The 21,856-nt window shown below is 32.5% G+C and overlaps 1 protein-coding gene and 1 long non-coding RNA gene across 4 annotated transcripts in view; one reads left to right on the forward strand and one right to left on the reverse strand.

Annotated features, from left to right (window-relative positions):
- Window positions 1-21,856, forward strand: part of Phlpp (PH domain leucine-rich repeat protein phosphatase) — a 102,049-nt gene that overhangs the window by 52,406 nt on the left and 27,787 nt on the right. For all 3 annotated transcript variants that reach the window (XM_072911562.1, XM_072911560.1, XM_072911561.1), the window contains one exon: window positions 6,510-6,745. In XM_072911562.1, the coding sequence (XP_072767663.1) occupies window positions 6,536-6,745 (210 nt within the window). In that variant the 5' untranslated portion in view covers window positions 6,510-6,535. The remainder of the gene's footprint in view (window positions 1-6,509; window positions 6,746-21,856) is intronic.
- Window positions 1-21,856, reverse strand: part of LOC140676480 (uncharacterized) — a 59,074-nt gene that overhangs the window by 123 nt on the left and 37,095 nt on the right. The gene's annotated exons all lie outside the window — the stretch shown is intronic.

Consider the following 21,856-nt stretch of genomic DNA (forward strand, 5'->3'; position numbering starts at 1 on the left):
CCGGTCACGGAAATGCCCGCGGAATTTCTATCTCGCGATTTTACACGATTTTTCTTCCGAATCGTTCCATACAATATTTCTCGAAACGTTACGCGATCGATACTTCATGTATTAGAGTGTCTATATTGATGCCGCTGTCGAAAAGACGTGAATTGTTTAACGGTGAATCTATTACATCAGTGTCGCGAGCAGTAAAATAAAGCGAGTTATTCGCGATCAGTGAGAAATTTTTCCTTCAACATATTCTAGTTCTGGTATTTTTATCTTGAATTTCTTTGTAAGATGTGCTTTTTTTCCTCATTACGTTATTTATTAAAGAAAAAAGAGTATATTTTCTTTTATATCATTGTCTATCGATGTTTACTGAAGAAAAAAAGATATCCGCTCTCTTTTAAAACAATTAGGGTAAACTCGGGTAAGATGGCCATAGTTTTTTAAAATGCAAAAAACATACTTTTATTTTTGTTATTTTTTAATAGCGTTTGACATATTATCTTCTCGCCGAAGCTTAAATTACGTAATATTATTGAAATTAAAAGGAAAATATTTCATAGAAATTTTATATTATCAAAATAGTACGACATAAGCATTGGCCATTTTAGACAATTTTTAAGGAAAAGATGGCCATAATATTTATAAAAAAATAGTGAAAACGAAAATAAAAATTATAGGTTATATATCAATTTACATATCTTTATAACATGTCTAACGTCGATTACGATAGCTTAACTGTCATTTATTCGACGTTATAACAGTTTTTAGTAGACAAATGTCAAACTTTGCAGGTAGTCAAAAGTAAAAATATGACATAAGATTGACAATATCGTTATTTCGAATAATGTATGTACATAAACTACTGTAAATATCAATTATCTTTGATAATGACTAAAAAAGCGCACCATGTAGCGACTATTAAAAAAATTACAGCCTATGGCCATTTTTTCCGTATGGCCATTATACCCTAGTTTACTCTAGACAGTAAAGTACAGTTTTAATTATGTATATGGCTTATAATTTCGAAACCCCTGGTTCCTTGATCTTGAAGCAACCATAATGTGTTATACATAAGTTTGTACATAAGATACGGAATTACGTGGCAGTACTTAATTAACAATCTATTGCGGGAACGAGAAAAAAAGAGCAAGAAAGAAAAAGATAAAAGATAATAATAAACATTTTATCTCTTTTGATACTACACAATCGCTTCTCCTTCTTTCTCTTCTCTCGAAAGGCTTTTAAAAAAATTACATAAATATTTAAAATCCGCGATGTGGCTTACAAATTAATTCCTTCTCTTCTCTTGATAAAAAACATGCACTTTAAAACCAATGCATATATGTATTGTTTTAAAAAAGCACGCATCTTTTTAAACTTTAAGATGAAACATATAACATGGCAAAAGATATTATGATTTCAACAATCAAATTAGTTTTTTCCATTACGTGGATTTAGGATGAACTCGGGTAAGATGACCATAGTTTTCAAAAAGGCAAAAGACATACTTTTATTTTTGTTATTTTTTAATAATGTTTGACATATTATCTTCACTGAAGCTTAAATTATGTAATATTATCGAAATTAAAAGGAAAATATTTCATAGAAATTTTATATTAATCAAAATAGTACGACATAAGCATTAACCATCTTACCCAACTTTTAAGGAAAAAATGACCAAAGTGACGGAAAGATGGTTATAATATTTATAAAAAAATAGTGAAAACGAAAATAAAAATGATAGGTCGTATAACAATTTACATATCTTTATAATATGTCTAACGTCGATTACGGTAGCTTAACTGTCATTTATTCGACGTTATATCAGTTTTTAGTGGAGAAATGAAAAACTTTGTAGGTAGTCAAAAGTAAAAATATGATATAATATTCACAATATCGTTATTTCGAACCATATATGCACATAAACTACTGTAAATATCGATCATCTTTGATAATGACTAAAAAAGCGCGCTATGTAGCGATTGTTGAAAAAATTACAGCCTATGGCCATCTTTTCCGTATGGGGCTATCATACCCTAGTTTACCCTATATCAATGATAATCTTTTTCTATGAATTTTGAAATTTAAAACGCGACCTATAGAAATTGACGTATCGTTTAAATAGCGTTTTGTTTGAAAGGATGATCGGAATATTGCGTGGACATCGGCTGACAATCGATGGCCGATTTTAACGAACGTGTCCCATAAGTGTCCCGCGGCATCACGTCAGTCATGAGAAAGGAAGGGGGAAAGAGGCCGGAGGGTCCTTCGGGATCCGAGGGCTTGATTAAACTCGGGATAGCTGTGGTAACAGGTGTTCGCTATCGCGGACTCGTGCTGAATCAACAGCGAACAACTTCCCCGGGACGGTCCTTCCCTCCCGCGATCGTACTTCTCGGATCCTACTTTCTCTCTCTTTCTCTCCCTCTCGGAGATTTGTATCCGGCAAACGTGACGGAAGGAAGGACATTCGTGTCATCGCCGACCGGGCAATCCTGACCTCGACATCCGCATTTTCCCAGTCACGCATTCGAAAAAGTTTTCCCATCGTATCTTCTATATCGAAGCAATTCTCCTTGCTTGACGATTTTACAATATACTTCAAACTTGAAAATTTTATAAACTAAAACCCGCTTTAAACAATTCATAACTTACAACAGAAAATTCAAGACAACATTTTATTTATGTACCGCCTTCGATATGCATATGTACATTCTAATATATTCTAATTTATTTTATATATGTGTGTATTTTATTTTTACAAATTTTTGTCTGTGTTCCCTGTATATTATATAACATTTAAAATTATAAATAAAATTATCTCTCAAATTTTTGCGCGGTTTATGAATCGTCTAAAAAAATACGTTTTATATTTGAATTTTATAATTTAATTATCTGAATACTTCATATTATAATTCAAAATTCCTATGATATTTTGCATTATACTCAAATACTTGAAATAGTATTATATCCTATCTCTTCATTTTCAAATGACGTACACATTTAGGAATATAAAAAAGATTAATAATTTCTCATACATCCTTTCGTGTTATTTCGATTTATTTAATTTATTCAAACAAGCATTTAGAGAAAGGCGCGCACATCGGTGTACACACCCTGTGCATCGCTGTTAGGAAATTGCCCACTGCTCGATACGTATCTTGCAAATGGAACCACAATCTAGCATGAACTATAGAATGACGGCTATTCCGGAAGTTGGTCAGCCTCGCCGGCATTTACTGATTTAAGCTGCAACCACCGCTAGCTTCAATTAGGAATTGCCCGAAATCCTACGATTCAGAAACGAATATTCGGCAATCCCTCTCTGGCACGTATAAGCAACGACGAATCTTGCCACCTTATGAATTTAACATCGGTTCTCTTATTTCTTTAAATATATAGATGTAAATATGAAATTTTAAGCCGCAAAATGTTTATATATATATATTATTTAGATGCTCTAATTCTTGATGCGACAAAATGTAAACGAGCCACATTTTTTGGTACTTGACTTTCTTTCTCTCTTTTTAAGAGATAAAATATTAAAATATTAAAATATTAAAATATTAAAGACAGACATTTAATGATACGAATACATTACTTGAATTGCTTGAAAAAAGACGATTTTAATTTCTCTTAAATATGAAGCTTTGCTATTAGTCTTTACGATCTTTTCTGAGCATTCTATTCGTCTTTACGTAAAATTAGCAAAACATTAAGCTTGTTAAATTCTAACTTAATGAGCTGCTAGCAAGAAGTTTCCGGGACGTCTAGTTTTGGAACCAGAACGCGGAAATTAGTTGCACGGCAGTCTCATCGAGAAACGATGCCAACCGCGTGTGCGCGCCATATCGCTTAACAGCTGTGGCAAAGTATTGCCGGCCTCACCTATTTTCGCTTCGCAACGCGATTCAAGAACAATAGGAAGGCACGATCGTTTGTTCCGCATTCTGCAATAACCAATATTGCAAGAAGGAGAGAGAGGATATCACATATTTTATTCATTATTTTTGATAAATTATTGCTTGGATTAATATATATGTATAATGTCACTCTGCTACGTGAAGAAGATAAAAGATAAGGTTCGATTCCTTCTGTCGAGCAGTAAAAAAACGTTGAAAAAGAGAAATATTATTTATATATAATAAGGATCTCTGAAGAATATATCAAAATTTATCATTTTTATTGTTACTAACAATAATAGTTGTGATAGTAGGGTAAAGTAGCCTATTATGAGAGAGGTTCTTAATATGAGACCTCCAATTATTTTACAAACGCAATCACTTTTCTTTAGAAATGTTACTATTTCATGTAGATAACCGTGAAATCGTATGTATATAACAGCACGTGTACGGACGAGTATATGACAATTTTATAAACGACGCTAAGGAAAGTTCTTGGATGTGCTACTTAAAAGAGATATAAACAACATAATTTAATAGCAGTAACTTGATATTCATTTTTATTATGTTATTAACGTCAAACGCAACAATTATATCTTGGTGTTTGATCATTACTTTGGATTCTTGCACGCGCAACTTTATCATATATATATGATTTATATAGTTTCTAATATGAGATACATCTCATATTAGGACTTTTCTTCCACAAGTAAGATAATGAATTATCAAAAATGTAAATTTCTATTTTTTCTATTTTTTTTGTTGGTTTTTTATTTTGATATATTTAAAACGTTAATTATAATACCATTTTGTCTGCTCTTGGGATGATAAATTTTTATTTAAATCTCTAAGATATGTTATTCTAATTTTATAGACGCATGATATAAAAAATATTTGAGAGATATAATTTTTTTATGCCAAAAATAAGACTTATTTTTTGGTGTTTTTTTGAAATATTAAAAATGTTAATATTGCAATATATTTTTGTGCGCTCTTTGTTGGAAAGATAAATTTTTATTTGAATCTCCAAGATATATATTATTTTAATTTTATAGATTTTTATAGATACACACAAAATATCAAAAATATCTTATAATTTTTTTCTGGTATCAAAAAGTAAAACTTTTGTTTTCTGTAGTTCTATATCATTTAACTAATAATAGAAAATACCTGTGATGTTACATTTATGTAATAAAAATTAATGAAACGGTTTTTAATTGAAAGTATGTTTTTCTGCATTTAATTTCCTAATATAAGAAATCGTCTCATATTAGAAAACCTTACTATCTTGTATATATTAAGATACCTTTTTCAAACAAACGAATTCTTCAAGCCTAAGAAAAATCATTGTAGCAAATAAAATACACATTTGAACTATTAATGCTTTTTAGTGGTAAAACTTAAATGTACTAGTTATAAAACCACATAAAGTTTTTGAGTTAAAAATTACAATTAAAGAAAATATAAGCTTTTAAAACAAAAGTATCTCATAATTGGCACCTTTACCCTATGTATAATGTCACCCTGCTACGTGAAGAAGATAAAAGATTGTAAGATAAGGTTTGAGTTCTTTTATCGAGCAGTAAAAAAACGTCGAAAGAGAGAAATTATTTATATATAATAAGGCTATCTGAAAAATATATCAACATATCATTTTTACTGTCAATACTAACAATAATATTTGTGATAATAATATTTAAAAAAAATGTTCTTATAAAATATAATTTCAAAGATTTCGCATGATTCAAAGAAGACGAGAAATTTCAAGATTCAATGATCCATTGAAAAATCCATTAATTCAAATTTGTATGACAATTTGTAGATTTTTTTTAACATTTTACAGGAGAAGAGTCCAACGCGTTGATGCGATAATCATGCAAGCATTTGTTTGTTCGCTGATAGAAGAACGCGGCAATATTTTCCGATCCGTCCATCGCTGCGAATAAATAAGTTTCGCATCGGATCGTTGCCGGAAGCATTTTCAACATTTCTGTTTTTCTCCGATAGCAGCGCAAAAATTCGATAATATCCGATGGCGCTTTGTGTCTGTGAGAGCCGGCACACTCGAGGCACATCCGGTGATGGATGTTCTCTGAAAACCGACGCTGTGGAATGTAACGGGCCGTCATCGGAATATCAACGACCGTCCGGCATTCTCGAACATAGCTGAACGTAATTAGACATCTTGCTGAAGATGGAGTCATCCTTTCGTCGCATCGCGATGTCAATGTTAAAAGAAAAAAAAAAGAAAAAAGAAAAGAAATTCCAAACTAAGCATTCGGAATTTAAAAGAGTAAAAGCATGTCAATATACATTAATATGTGACTTAAAATGTGCGCGTGCACTGAATATGTCAGAAATGACTGCTTGCGTCAATCGCAGTACAAACGATAGCCGCGTTAATTAATATCAATTATTTAATAAGCGATTAATAACTGATTGAATACTGATTTCAGAATGTTAATTAAAAAAATAAAATTCGACTATTATATTCTTATATTTTCCCCTCTACTTTTTAGAAACAACGCCTCAGATATAACTATGTCGCGATCGTACATGCTACCAATTTATCAAAAAGACTGATAAATAACGAGACAAACGCTTTTCCCGCAGCCTGTCCAGAATCGCGAGCGGAATGGATGGAGCTGGGTGGCGGTGGCGGCGCGGTGTGCTATGCGCCGTCACGTCTGGGCAAACTCGTTTTGCGTGTCACCGGGTTTCCCAGGGTCACTCAACAGTACCACGTGAGCCAACACCCTGAAGAGAATCATCATCGCGAGACCAGACACTTGTATCTGGGCTTCCATCATCCCTGGGATCGGGATCTCTGGAAAGGCTGGATCAAAGAGGTAAGCGGTCTTATCGCTATTCTTCCGCGCGGAATCGAGAGAATTTCTCGAGACGATTTCTCACGAAACACATCTAAAAGATGATAGAGGCACTGTCTTAAAAAAAAAAAAAAAAAAAAAAAGAGAGAAACAGGTACTGAAATCGAATGAAGCGATTCAAGCCGTCGCGTCAATTAAAAATAGAAGAGCGTAATAATTTTGTATAAAAAAGATTAATAATTGAAACACATATATTGTTAAGAGATAACTGACATTAATTTTATTATTAAATATACATTTTTTACATTGTTACTATTTGTTAAAAAATTTCAATTACTTTGTTTTATTTGAATTATATATGGTAATATAATTTTAGCTTGGATAAAAATTTCATCATACATGGATACTCGATTTTAGAAATAACATATGTATAACGAATAATATGATATATCTGTACAATTTATTTTTTATGAAATTTCTCGATGTTCCTAGATGTTAATAGCCATCTCATATTTTATTATTATTTAGATATTTATTATTCACTTTTATTTATTTAATAATTTATTCAAGCTATTCTTTTTCATTTTTATTCTATTCTAATCACATTAATAATCTTTGCTTCGCGCGTACTTGTCAGATTGAAATTGCACAGTTGCTCAGGAGGCAATCGAATCATTGATATTATATATCAATTTAATTATCATTCATCTCAATATATAATATTTGGAGAAGGAATTCGGTTCTGCGAAACAACGATATACACTTTTACTTCTGCACGCGATAAATAAACACAGAAAGAAGCTGTCGCGGTGGCGCGTATATATAGGAAACAGAGAAATCCACTTTTCAAGAGGCGTGTGAGAGAATCTTTGACATATACAGTCGCTGTTTGCTCGACAATTTCAGTCGCCTTAAAACTGAAGCTACCCTCGTCGTGAACCAAAACCGATTCTTGGAATTTCCCTTCGAGCGTATTACGCGAGGAAACGAAGCAGATTCCCGCGTAACGAGTTCGGACAAGAATTTTGCATGTTACCCCGGCAAGATAAGCGGAACCGATATTTACAATGCATAAGGGTTGTATCGACACACGTAAGAGAGTAAAAGGATATTATATTTCGCGAGAGGTTCTGCGTAAATAGCTTTGAATCTCGTATCTCTGTGCATCCCGCAACTTTGTGCTTCACCCTCTCCCCCTTCGACTCCAATAACCATCGAAAGAGGAGCTCTTGCGCATGTAAATAGGTCATGTAGCGAGTAGATAGGTAATATTCCGAGGCATACCGACCGCGTATCTGAAAAGGAATAGGTGGAACGTCAATGCGGCAGAGCAGCAACGAGCAGAGTGCAACATGCTGGAGAAATTATGTCGGACAGAACAGGCGGCGCGGCAAGCTGGCGAGAGGGGCGGGAAGGGGTGAGGAAGGCGCGGGTGGCTTTCGATAATGTCGTTACATGTCGACGGGCAAGCGCGATGAATTAGAATTGCGTCGATTGTCGGCTCGCGCTGCCCGATGCAAATGAGAACAAACATAGGCGTCATTTTGATGAGCTTCAATGGAATTCATCGACTAAACAAAAAGGACAACTTTTCCCGACACTGCTCGCATCGCCGAGCAATCCAGCGAATATCGCTATCGATTCAACATGCCTCTTTGTTACACCGTTATAGGTATAGGGTAAATTCGGGTAAGATGGCCATAGTTTTTTAAAATGCAAAAAACATACTTTTATTTTTGTTATTTTGTTAATTGTTAACCCTTACTCCGTATTGTTATTTTTGGCACCTTTTAACTGTACAGGTGGCTCAGCGTATTTTCGATAAGTTTATTAATATGTAAAAGTGTTTTAAAAAACCTGAAAAAATGTATATACCTTCTTTGAACATTCTAAATAAAGATTGAAATAATAAATTTGAAAAATAATTTACTTAAATATATTATTTTATGGTTATTTGTTTTCGAGAAATTGACGTTGTTAGAAAAATCACAGACAAAAATAATCCATCAGTACGAAGTAAGGGTTAATAATGTTTGACATATTATCTTCACTGAAACTTAAATTACGTAATATTATCAAAATAAAAAGGAAAATATTTAATAGAAATTTTATATTATCAAAATAGTACGATATAAGCATTGGCCCCATCTTACCCAACTTTTAAGGGAAAGATGACCATAGTGACGGAAAGATGGCCATAATATTTACAGTACCGGCCAAAAATATATCACCTTTAGTATTTTTGAGTATAATTTTCTTCAAAGTGCATGGGTATTTATAATATCATAATATATGTTTTGATAGTAAATACAACTTACCAAATAAAATATTTTTCATAAAATAATATAAAAATTTAATTTTAATAATATAAAAAATTAATTTTATAAGTAAGTAAATTAAATTAAATTTATGCTCAAAAATCCTAAAGGTGATATATTTTTGGCCGGTACTGAATAAAAAAAATTGTGAAAACGAAAATAAAAATTATAGGTCATATAACAATTTACATATCTTTATAACGTATCTAACGTCGATTACGATAGTTTAACTGTCATTTATTCGACGTTATAACAGTTTTTAGTAGACACATGAAAAACTTTGTAGGTAATCAAAAGTAAAAATATGATACAAGATTCACAATATCGTTATTTCGAATAATATATGCACATAAACTACTGTAAATATCAATTATCTTTAATAATGACTAAAAAAGTGCATCATGTAGCGATTATTGAAAAAATTAAAAGCATATGGCCAACTTTTCCGTATTGCCATCATATCTTAGTTTATCTTATATACGTCGTTATTTAAAAGCCCAGGCTATCTTAGAGCAATGTAAAAAAATTGATGATTTTTAGACATTTTTTTAAAGAATATTAAATATTGAATAATATTATTGAAGAATATTAAATATTGAATAAGAATTTTTAGGAATTTTTTTGAAAAACACTGACTTCTTTTTTTTAACGTTTTACTTATATATTTTTATTCATGTTGAAACAGTACGTTAGTATTTTTAAGTTTTAGATATTTTAGCTTTTTTTTCATTTGATATCAGCTTCTGCGGAGCATGTTCGAAAATACATGGTTCGACGATGTGATATACTGCTTCTCATGTAATTGTCTGAAATGAAAAAATTCGATCTAGTTTTATTTCACAAGATATTTTTGGAATACTGAACGTAATTTCATTTAAAAAAATTAAAAGATATAAAAGTGGTTATTTTAAAATTAAATACTTTAATTTTGTTAAAGTTTTCTGTATTTTTCTAAGGTTAGAAAAATATTAAATATTAATCTCTTTTTATTTTTAATTACGTTTAGTGTTCCAAAATATCTTATTACTGGGAATATAACTGGGCTGAGTTTTCATTTCAAACGAGGAACAGTATGTTATACCGTCGTTTTTAAACATACTACTCGTAGAAGCTAATATTGAAAAAAGTTAAATATCCAAAATTTAAAAATACTGAGGCACTGTTTAAATATCAATAAAAAAACATATGTAAAACTGAAAAAAAGGAAAATAAATTTTGAATATTCTTAAAAAGCTTTTAAAAATCATCAATTTTTTATATCGCTAGAATAGACTAAACTCTTAATAACCGTATATGTAATATGCATTTATACTAAGTATAATTAAAAATATTACGTACGTATAATAAAGAAGAGAAGCTACTCTTTCTTTTGGAAAGAAAGAGTTCTTTGTCACCGAAATTTTATATGACAAGGCTTTTTTAATAAATGCACTGCAGATATATCATATCGCTGCAGATCGATTCTTCAAAGGGCGTTTGATTAAAGCCCCAGCCGAAGAAGTCAAAGGAAACTCTCTCCTCTTCGTCTCCGCGAATCCGCGACTGAAAAGATGGGCGAGGGGACGGTTAAGTCGGAAACTGAAAGAAGAGTCGCTCGGGGACGGATAGCGAGAGGAATCCAAAATGACGCAAACATTGGCCTAAAGGCACATCCTGAATATGAAATCACGAAGAACAAACTTCAATATCCAAATGCAGCGTAACGGGGGGATTGGTGGCAGAGATGGGGGTAGGGGATAAAGAGGTTGGAATAGATAAGGGACGAGAGTACACACTACCGTTTCCGTACCGGACGTTATGGCCGGACCGTCGCCAGCATCCGATCGCGAAATTATCGGTGATTTACGATCGATCCCTCGATACTTTTACGAGCGACGAAACACAGAGACATATGTTTTCCATTTGATATTTTTCATAATTGACGTAACGTCCCATAGCGTTTTAAGTCATACGTTATGAAATAACATTTCGAATCTCTCTCTCTCTCTCTCTCTCTCTCTTGAAACGATCCTTTTCGAAAACATTGAAACGTGGTTCGCGTAGCTGGATAATTCGAAGGAAATATCAGAGCACGGATAAAATATTCACAAGCATATATCAGAATTACATTTAATAACTGCGAACGCTCTTCTCTTGAAAGAAGAAACAGCTAGTGAAAAATATATATATTTACAAAACGAGCATCTCTCGCTCTCGGTATTTTAAGCGACTGCTCGCGCGGAGCAGAAGTCGCGGAAGGTAAAACGGTATAAGAGTAACTTTACTATTTCTCCTCTACTTTCGAGTCTTCTCAGGTCAGATAACAATGACGATTTACGAGATTATTTAACGTATTATTACACAGGCGGAGCGCACGAATTCGTCGTTCACTGCATTTGCCAGCGGCATCGAGCGCCGAAGTTGAACGTGACACGCTGCTCGGAACGCGAGATCATGATTCGGATAAACACGTTGCTAAATATTCAGCGATCACTTGTACAAATACGAAATGCAGTTCGTCTCTCTCTCTCTCTCTCTCTCTCTCTCTCTCTCTCGCTTCCTCTCATCATTTCCCTTGAATTATTCAACACACGTAGTATTTTGCCGCTTTTCTCCACTGACGCAAATGCACCGCCGCCGCCACCGCGAAACACTATTATTGCATCGACCGGATGCATCGTGATCGCATTTAATCCGTCCGTTGAATTTTCCGCTAATGCATTGTTGCGCGATGAATGACGGGAATTTCTACAAATCGCAGTAACAAACTTTTGATGGAGAATATTTTCCTTGCTATTATTTTCATTTCGTGTCGTCGACTTTGCACGTGAAACAATTTGTATATAATGCGTGAAAATCCTTTTGATAGAGGGAAGGATTTATTATACTCTATTCCATTTTTATTTTCCTTTCTTTCGTATTATAATTTCCAGTTGCAGCTTATATTATATAATGCGTGATTTTACGTGAAAAAATAAAATGTAATCACGAATTATACAAGCTTTATTTAGACGTATAAAGTTTAACAATATACGAGCCAGTCTAAAACTACTGCTTACAAAAAACAGTTATTTATTATAAACAATATTTATTGCACAAAGAAAAGATTGATCGTATTTAATCCGCGTTGTCGTCTCGTCTGCCTTTTGTTAAATATTCGTCGGCGGAATCGTACTCAAAGTGTCAAAGCGAGTCGTTTTCAAGCACGCGTCAGATAATGAAACAATTTTCTTGAATGTCGGGTGTCGATGACACGATCGAGTGGAGTGTGACGTTTTGTAGTGGAAGCGTCATTATTTGCGTAATAGAAATGGAGCGGTTTTAAACGAATGAGTCTATGACAATTGAGTTTGATACATATCAGTTATTCGTATTGGTTGCCGAAAGTTATCGACATTCTCTGTCCGTTGAATCAAACGGATTATTATCAGTAAATATCCAGATTTTTAATTCAAATGAGATTGTTTTAATTGAAAAAAGTTGAATAACATAGGAAATTTTATGTTACGATAATACGGGATACAATATAATAATACAGATAATTTAATATTTATACGTTCTAAAATAATCATTAAAATTAACTTATTTTTCTTTCACGTAAAATAATATAAAATTTTCTCGTGTAAAATAATATAAAATTGTATTATTCTTAAAAAAAAAAGAAATGTAAAATATCTGAAATTAACAGAAAATTCCTTTTTGTATATTAAAAGAGTTATTGTTGACAAATTCTACTAGTGTCAATATTAAAAGTTTTTTCTCAATTAATACTTAGTCATATATTTTTTCAAAAAAAAATCAACAACGTTCGATAAAAAATCTCAATTAATATTTAAAAATAAATACGTAACAAAAATAATATTCTAATTTAGAGAGGAAAAAAGTAGGAAAAATATTTTTTAATATTAAAACTATATAAATATATATATATATATATATATATATATATATATATGTGTATGTGTGCGTACGTGCGTGCGTGCGCGTGTGTGTGTGTGTGTGTGTGTGTGTGTGTGTGTGTGTGTGTGTGTGTGTGTGTGTGTGTGTGTGTGTGTGTGTGTGTGTGTGTGTGTGTGTGTGTGTGTGTGTGTGTGTGTTCCAACACACATTATGGAAAATCTCAATTTAATTCCGATAATATTCTTGATGATATAAAAGTATCACGGTTGAATAAAGATAAATTATTTGTTGGCGATTATTTTATAAATATTTCAAAAAAATCAAGATATCAAGAAAGTCCATAATAAAAAAAAGTGATAAAGCAAATTTTCAAGTCGAATTTCGAGATTTATATTGTTGCACTTTTTTCCGTGTGTCTGATTGGCGGTCGATAACATTGAAAAGTGAATGTTTAATTATTGAAAAAAATATATGTATTATATATTAAATTACAATACATTAAATTACATATAAAATAGAAAAATTAAGTAATTAAAGTATGTAATTCAAATAATTTTAAATATATAGATTTCTCAATAAAAATAGATTATCAGTAAATTAACTTTAAATATACAAATTTTTTCTTTCTTTCTTTAATAAATTAAAACAATTAAGTCCATATAAAAAGTGCGCGAAAAGCGCACACTGTTTTTGCTCGTATATTTGAAAATTTTTGAAAAAAATTGCAAGTTCATGTGATATAACTTACTTATTAAATTCTCCGGATTAAAAAAAATCGAGCCCGATTAATTGCAAACGTGTCCGTGAATTCGATTACGCTCGCTTGAGGATATTCCGGCTGTAAATTTCTCGCACCATATTCCGTTTGATGGAAAACAACGAAAAAAATGAAAAATAAACAGTTGTGGTTTCCAAAGCAGTATAACAAGAATGATAGCTTTCAATCCGATTATTCACGCCGAGTGCGTTTGCGCGTGTCAACAGGACGCACTGACCACGGAGCAACGTTGCGCAAACGTTGCTACATTCATACCTGCTCTAGTTTACGTGTTACCTCATTAATTAATCGTATTCGTCGCTACATCCGCGGCTGAAATCGACCACCAGCGACGGTGACGTACATAAATAAAGTCTGACAAGTAAACCTCGGGGAATGTCAGATGCTGATTTTTTTCAAATTTTTTACAGTTAATTTTCATGCCAAAGTATGAAGAAATCTGTCATTATTTTTAGCTCAAATTGATTTGAGCTCAGATTGATTTAAAAAATTGAAAAAATCAATTTGAGCTAAAAATAATAACGGATTTCTTCATCCTTTGGCATGAAAAATAACTATAAAAAAATCAGTGTCTGACCCTGTTCCCTGAGGTTTACTTGTGAGTATATACACTAACAATAAGATTTGTCACGAAATTGTGACGATATCGCTTCATCGCGTATTCTTTCTTTCAATTTGCCATCGAATTTTTAATTAAACGAAACCTCTTCTTTCATCGTTACAATTTTTGCCCATTTTTACCAGCGGCATAAATTAATAACCCCAGATGTGTAGTTGTTTATTCATCACGTTACTGAAAATATAATCCTGGTATTATTTACAACTACGTTTATTATTTCATCCCGATGCGCTCTCGTCGGATGCATATTCCGACGAGAAAAAAAATTGTCTCTCTCGGGCGAAACGTATTTTACACTGCGAGTTTTTAATACCGCATCCATGACAATACACATTTTAATTTAAGACTCAACTGTACGCAAAAGAGATCTGTCTTTATTAGAAACGCGATTTAATAAACGTAGAACAGTTGAGAGTTTTTGTCTCGTAAAAAAAGCGTCGATTTTTTTTGCAGTATGCAACAATCATTCAATTTCAACATATACATCGATGCACGAGTTGCCTCTCAGTATAATGTCTCTCAATGATATAATACATACAACTGATGTATACATATAGATAAATTAACATGGTTAATAGCATAGATGATTATTTTAAAATTTGACTCCAAAAACTTTGGAGTTATTTGCTATTAAAAATTAAATAATTTCAAGAGCTGATGAAGATGAAAAAGTGACAATAAACTCTTGCGTTATAATTAATTAAACTTTAATTCGGTAGAAATTTTATTCGTGATGTAACAGACTCTAATTAAATTGTTTAATTAAGACTCAATATAAATCAAGACTCAATACAATCGATTAATTATCAATTTCCAAAATGTTCAAACTCTCTAACTGAAAACGTTGAAAAACCGAACGCAGTTTCATACAAAAAAGTCTTTCTCTCTCTCTCTCTCTCTTTCTCTTTTTTCCCTCTTTTTGAAGCATTTTGTTGGCCTATTATAATTAATTAATTACTTAATTAATTTATTATTACTTTGCGTGCGTAATAATGTACGTTGTAAAGCGACGCGTGACATAAAATCAATCTCCGTCGAAATTAATTTTGTATTGACTTAATTTTTGTACTCTTTTTATCTGATTGTGAGAAAAGCGCGTTGTATTTATATTATAAGCGAAAAGTGCATCGCGTGCAATCCGTTTCGCTGGACGATGATGCGCCAATGCGCTATTAACCGGAAATTATAAGAGGCTCAGAAATGACAGTGAGTTATTGGGAATGAGAGATCGCAGTGTGCGGTGTGATCAATCTCATCATGTCGCTTTTCGCGGCATAAAATTACAAGTGACAACGAGAAAGATTAATTAATGTCGATGATACGATGCGTGTATTGGTGAGAATCAATCTCATTCGGCGACGACTCGATCACTTATATAATGGCGTATATAATTAATTACTTTATTAATAAATTAATAAAACGAACGGGTCATGATTTTGCCACAATAGTAACACTTATGATTGGCTATCAATTTTTCAGAGGAAATAATATGGAGAATATAATATGAGAAATATAATCTAGGAAAATCAATTTTTGTGTTTAATTATTTCAAAAAGATAAAAATAAGGAGTAATTAATTTTTTTATTTTTATAAAGAATTTGATGAAAACCGTGGCATCTCAACTTTCTATTTTGCATTAAAATTTAATTATATACAAACTATATTAATACGAATTTTGTCACAAAAATCTATCATAATATTTACCAAAATATCACAAAAAATATAAAACAAAATTTAGTTGTGTTTATTTTTTTCAAGATTTTTATTCGAGATTGATTACTGAAGTATTATAATACTAAATCTTAAAAGTTAACAATAGCAATTTCCTCGATGTTTTTCAAAGAACAACTAGATTAAAAAAAAATCTGTTATTAAAATTAAACTCAAGGTATATCGCATATTATACAATATTTATTTAATTATATAATATTTAATTATTTGAAAATTATATAAAATTATATAATTATATAGTATTTAAAAATTTATTCATTGCTTACTGGCCTGTGATTCAAACAAAACACAATAATTTCGATTAATTAATTAATTAATAGCAATCTCGATTATCTCGATTATCTGCGTAGTATGTATTATCAAATATGGCAATTCAATCTTCTATATTGCGCTATTGTAGCAGTTTCACAGCTAAATGGGATAAGGATTAAATACACTAAAACTCTATTCGCGCTTTGATTCACTTATGTACATGTGCCTATGCACGGCCTATCGATTAAGTCAAGCGTTCATAAGCATGAAACTAAATGAATCCATTTGCTGTAACATTATTACGCGCAATTAATACCGTAATTTGTGTATCATAAGCTGATTTCTGCTCCTATAAATACTGCAAAATCAATTTTTATGCTTGACTATGTGGATATTTGACTGAGATTCCACCGTGAAATTGGCTTTGTATAATTTAATCCAAATTAACTTTTCGCTACCGCGAAATATATAAGTCGTAAGTATAACGTGATGATATTAAGTAAAGCGCGAATGGTTTATTTCGTATCTCACAAATGAAAAAAAAAAACTAAAGGTTTTACGAGTATCAGTCGTTAAATATAGGAGGATGATTCGGAGATTTTTCCTTCGTTACACGAAGGATATTTATTCTCACGCGAATCTTCGTGCATCTAACCGTTTTTCGCTGGGAACGTAAAGGTAAAGGAATAGAATAACATAAAAGAGAAATATCGGGCTCGAGGGATAAAAGCTCTGCCCTAATTTCTCACGCACCCAGAAAGGGAACTGCCCCGAAGGAAGATAGCGACGATTAGCCTTGCGAAGGGTTCGAAATTAGGCTGTTTTTTGGGCATTTATTATTAAGACTTGTGGAGAAAAAAGATTTAAATTGACACATTTATTATTTGAGTTACCAAAAAAATAATACATCTGCTAATACGATGTTTGTAGTTCATATATTGTTTTTATTGTGAAAATAATTTGCGGGAAAAGATAATTCAAAGAAGTGACTCCTTATTTTCGAGGCACAATTGTTTCAAGTAAAATAACTTCAAATGTTAAAGTTTTTAATTTAAAAAAAAAATAAATTTACAGATTTTTAATATGTACCTTGCGAACTTTGCTTATATTATAGAGCATTAGTAAAATAAATGTGTCTTATCACATACATTATGACAATGTTATCTTCTGTCATAATTAAGTGAAAAACGTTCGATGCTACTCTACATCCCGGAACCTCGTTGGAAAAGATATAAAGTTCAAATAGCGATTTCAACCGTAAATCCCCCGATTGGACCCGAGGTCTGTGGCTCTCCTTGAAATCCACTGTAAATCGCGAAAGTTTCTCCTTAATCGCTGAAAGGCACTTCGGAAAAGTTGCCAGTTACAACATTCGCATCGCTATTTTCGCCTCTCCTCGTCCATCCTATCTCTCCAATTGCTTCTCGATCATTCGTGAGACTGTTTGGTTGCTCAGAATATTGGTCAATATATTTGCCTTTACGAAGACAATAAAATAAACTTACTCTCTAAACTCTAAACGTTTTATAAAACTGTGAAATTTGTAATACTAGACAACGACTGAGAATAAGAAACAAGTCGCATTTAGATTTAAAGAGAAAAATAATTCTTGCCTTTTATCGGTTGATCGTAACTTGTCTCACTAACGGGAACAATTGTAACTTGTAAATAAATTCGAGAAAAGAAAAAGATATAAACTAAAATTACTTACATACTTTACGTGATCGTTATAAGCCATTCCAAGTTAATTCGAGATCAAGAATCAATATTTCTTCAACATAGAAAAAAAAAAAAAAAAAATTTATTTTTCTATCAGTTATAACGCTAAAAAAAAATCTAATGCACGTAAGCATTCTCTACAACGGCGATCTGTTTTTTATCAAAGTGCCATTGTTATTTACTGGTTTATCTTGCCCATTCCTTTTTTACGAACTGCCCTGTTCCGTTTTCGCCCTCAAAAGATCTTGACGGGAATAAACCGGCAGAGGACGTGCGTTCACATGAATTCCGCTTGTTAGTCACAAAGAGGAAAACACCGAGGGCAGGTGGAAAGGAAGGGCCTTTCGCCCCTTTGTTTTTTCTTTTTTTTTTCTTTTATTCACCGACGAAATAATTTCCAAGGGTCCTTAAAAGCGCGTTGCATACCTATCTACCTAGCGGATGACTATCATGATCAAAGCGGGAATTTTTATTAAGGCTCCTTATTAAGTTCTCGTGCGGAACTTCCCTCGTTACGAGCCTTAGCGCGTAGACTTTAGCGTTTTACGCCGCGTCCAAGCTCTTCCTTACTTGAATTCATAAAATTTCACCGAGGAAACTTGATGCCGCGCATTTTTCCCCAACACAACGACACGTTAGACTAAAATTAATTATAATGATGTCGGTCGACTATCACAGAGATTATCTTCCAACCGAAAATTTGCGATAAACAGTTATTCTTTTCGTTAAAGATTAAATGGGAGAAAAGACGTATTCGCGCCAAGCTTTTCCGAAAAATAGCGATGGAAAAACATCTCGTCGCGGAAGCTACATCTTGTGAATGCAGTCTCGTGGAAAAGTCGCAAACTTTGATATTAGCCAAGAAGAGGAAAAAAGAAAAAGAGAAATAAAGAGAAAACAGGACGAAAGAAAAAAAAAACAGGAGAGACATCTCGTCTCACCTGATTTTCCAAATCCTTCCAGAGCAATGTAAGACTCTTTCAAGTGTAAAAGCAGACCATGGCATGCAGGGAGAGGAAAAAAGAAAAAGAAAAATCCGTGAGGACGATAATGATGCTCTCGTTACAGGAAAATCCGACCATTCAGCCAAGCCCCGTCTTACATCGCATGTTTCGTTAACGAGATCGCACGACGATCACTCATTAAATACGGTTTTTCATAAAGAACCGAGCAAAAAATATCTGAGTAATTTTTCGCGTGTTAGTGTACATAGTTGCATAGTATATAGGCCATAGTTGAGGGGTAAAAGAGGGAAGAATAATAATAATAAAAATACGACAACCGATCTGCGAGGAATTGCAATTGTTCATCGCGATGTAAATATCGCGAAAAAAAAAAGATCAACGAATCAGTTGAGAAATTGTACTTTTTCTTTCGTTACAATAAGGGAGGCTGAAAAATAACGGAACGACTTGTTGCGCGACAAATCTGCGGAAAAGAGTTTATGAAGTCGGAGTGTTTTTTTTTTTTTTTTTTTTTTTATTTTAATCAAATGCACAATTGCTTCATGTCAGAGATTTAATATCAGAATTGATTTCAGAATATTTAGTGATTATTAACACTTTCAGAAATCACATTCGACAAAATTGATCGATTTCTACAAGACAAACAGCCACGTTGACTATCGCTTTCCGGTTCATTGGGTGAGATTAACGCGTTTACGTTACTGATACTGATAGATCGTGTTTACCGTGATTGTCTCTTGTTGATCGGTTTAAAGCATATCGACGCATCGTATCGCACCTATAATTACACATAGAAAAATATGTTGTAGAAAAATGTGTCCTTTAGAAAACAGAATTTTTTTTACTAAAAAATTGCAGTGTGAAATATATCTTCCGTCAAGTCGAGAAAATATAGATCGTAGAAATATCATTTGTATAACTATGCAATAATTCCTACGGCAAATGAGATGCACTTCAGATATGTTTATTTCCATAGATTTAAATAATTGTGGAATAAGTGTTCTCATCTTTTTCCTGCGAGCAAATGACAAATTGGTCAATTGCATTTTCAAATATCTAAAAATGTCACTAAGCACATGTGCATATAATTTTAATTATTTAAATGTCTTTCAATACAACTTTTCAAAAATCTAAACATTCTAATTGTTCAAACACGCAGTTTCTGCACATACATATAAGAATATAAGAAGTAGACAAAAATAAATATTTAGCAAACACTAGATGTAATCTCTTTCTCTCTCTTTAAGAACATAGATGTATTTTTTTCAATTATAACTCAACATTTAAAAGTTTTTTTTTAACTCGAGCCTTTGAAAAACGTTGATCATTAAAGCCAGTTCTGAGATTGTAACACTATCTTTAGAGAAACGAATGAGTTACATTGAAGTAAGAAGAAATGCTACGTTGATATGGCAGAACCCTGTGAATAAAGTAACGTAACACCATCTCTATATAATAGTTACATGAATATAATGAAAATAAAAAATAAAAAAAAGAATTAACAATAATGAGAAAAAAATAATAAAAACAAAACAATAATATATAAAAACAAAAGAAAAAAGAATTATAATCCGAGATTAATAATACGATAAAATAATTCGTGACATATTATCTTACACACATTATTTTATAAAGATAATTGTAAACAATTTATAATTTGTGACAAAATTTAAAACAAAATTATAATTTGAAAATATATATATTTGTACATATATACACATATATTAAGAAAGAAAGATGAGCGATACATAAAATTACAAATAAATGTCTACATTAAATTTTGTTATAAAATTTATAAATTATTTAAAACAGGTTTAATAAATGTTTATGTATTTTAAACGAAAATAACTAAAATAATAATTTATAAATCATTAACCATTACTTATCGAAAAATATAATTTTTATTCATGTTAAAATCGCAATTGCCGTGATGAAACTTGTGCCCTTCATTTTCTATGAACGATTCTTGTCACTCTTTATCCCAAAAGTCGAGCGAGGTTCCCGATTTATCTTCCCGCGTGAATCTTCCGCGCTCGCCTAATCGGCCAATCAGTAGATATCTACCCTCGTCAACTTCCCTCTTTACGTGACAGATACACACACACACACACACACACATACATATATACACATGGCGTTTTCAGGACGAAAACGGACGGCCGCATTGAAATGCATTTATCGAACGCCAAGGAGAGAAGAATCTTTATCGCGTTATTCAAATATCCTCTTCCGTGCGATCGCGCGTGTATCAAATATTCGCTCTCGTCGCTCTCCTCTCTCGTGGAAAACGCAGAAGTTTGGATAAAAGACTCACGCGGAGCCTCGGAGTGTAACATAACGTATCCCCAAGACGCTTCCTATATTTCCGGATCCTTCCTATATTCCGAAACATATTCTCTCTCTCTCTCTCTCTCTCTCTCTCTCTCTCTTGGTATTCCCTATAGTTGCCTGTTCGTAAATTACCAAGCGACGCGATATCGTCGAGCGTCCTTATCTCGTTTTCTCGCTCGCGGGGTGTAGCTCTCGCGAGGGAACAAACAACGAAACTAGAGGTAGAGTTTATTAGCCTTAACAACCAGTCATATAGGAATCATGATTGTGTAACGTGATATCGGCGCAATTAGCCTCCCTACGACTATTACCGTAACCGAATGAGGTTCGTGCGGATCCGCAATGTTTATTGCGGGCAAAATTTAATGATCGAGCGACTCGATTGTAAGTTATTATTACATTGTTACAACGTGAAATTATATTATATCACGAGAGAATGAAAGCTCGAATTACGAGCTGATGCGAGTGTCGCGTACCTTCATTCCCGCGAAGACTCATCGTTATCTAACAGCTTTCTTTCGCCTTCAAATGACTCGTTC

This window comes from Anoplolepis gracilipes, chromosome 2 (assembly GCF_047496725.1).
Source record: "Anoplolepis gracilipes chromosome 2, ASM4749672v1, whole genome shotgun sequence".
Classification (NCBI taxonomy): Eukaryota; Metazoa; Arthropoda; class Insecta; order Hymenoptera; family Formicidae; genus Anoplolepis; species Anoplolepis gracilipes.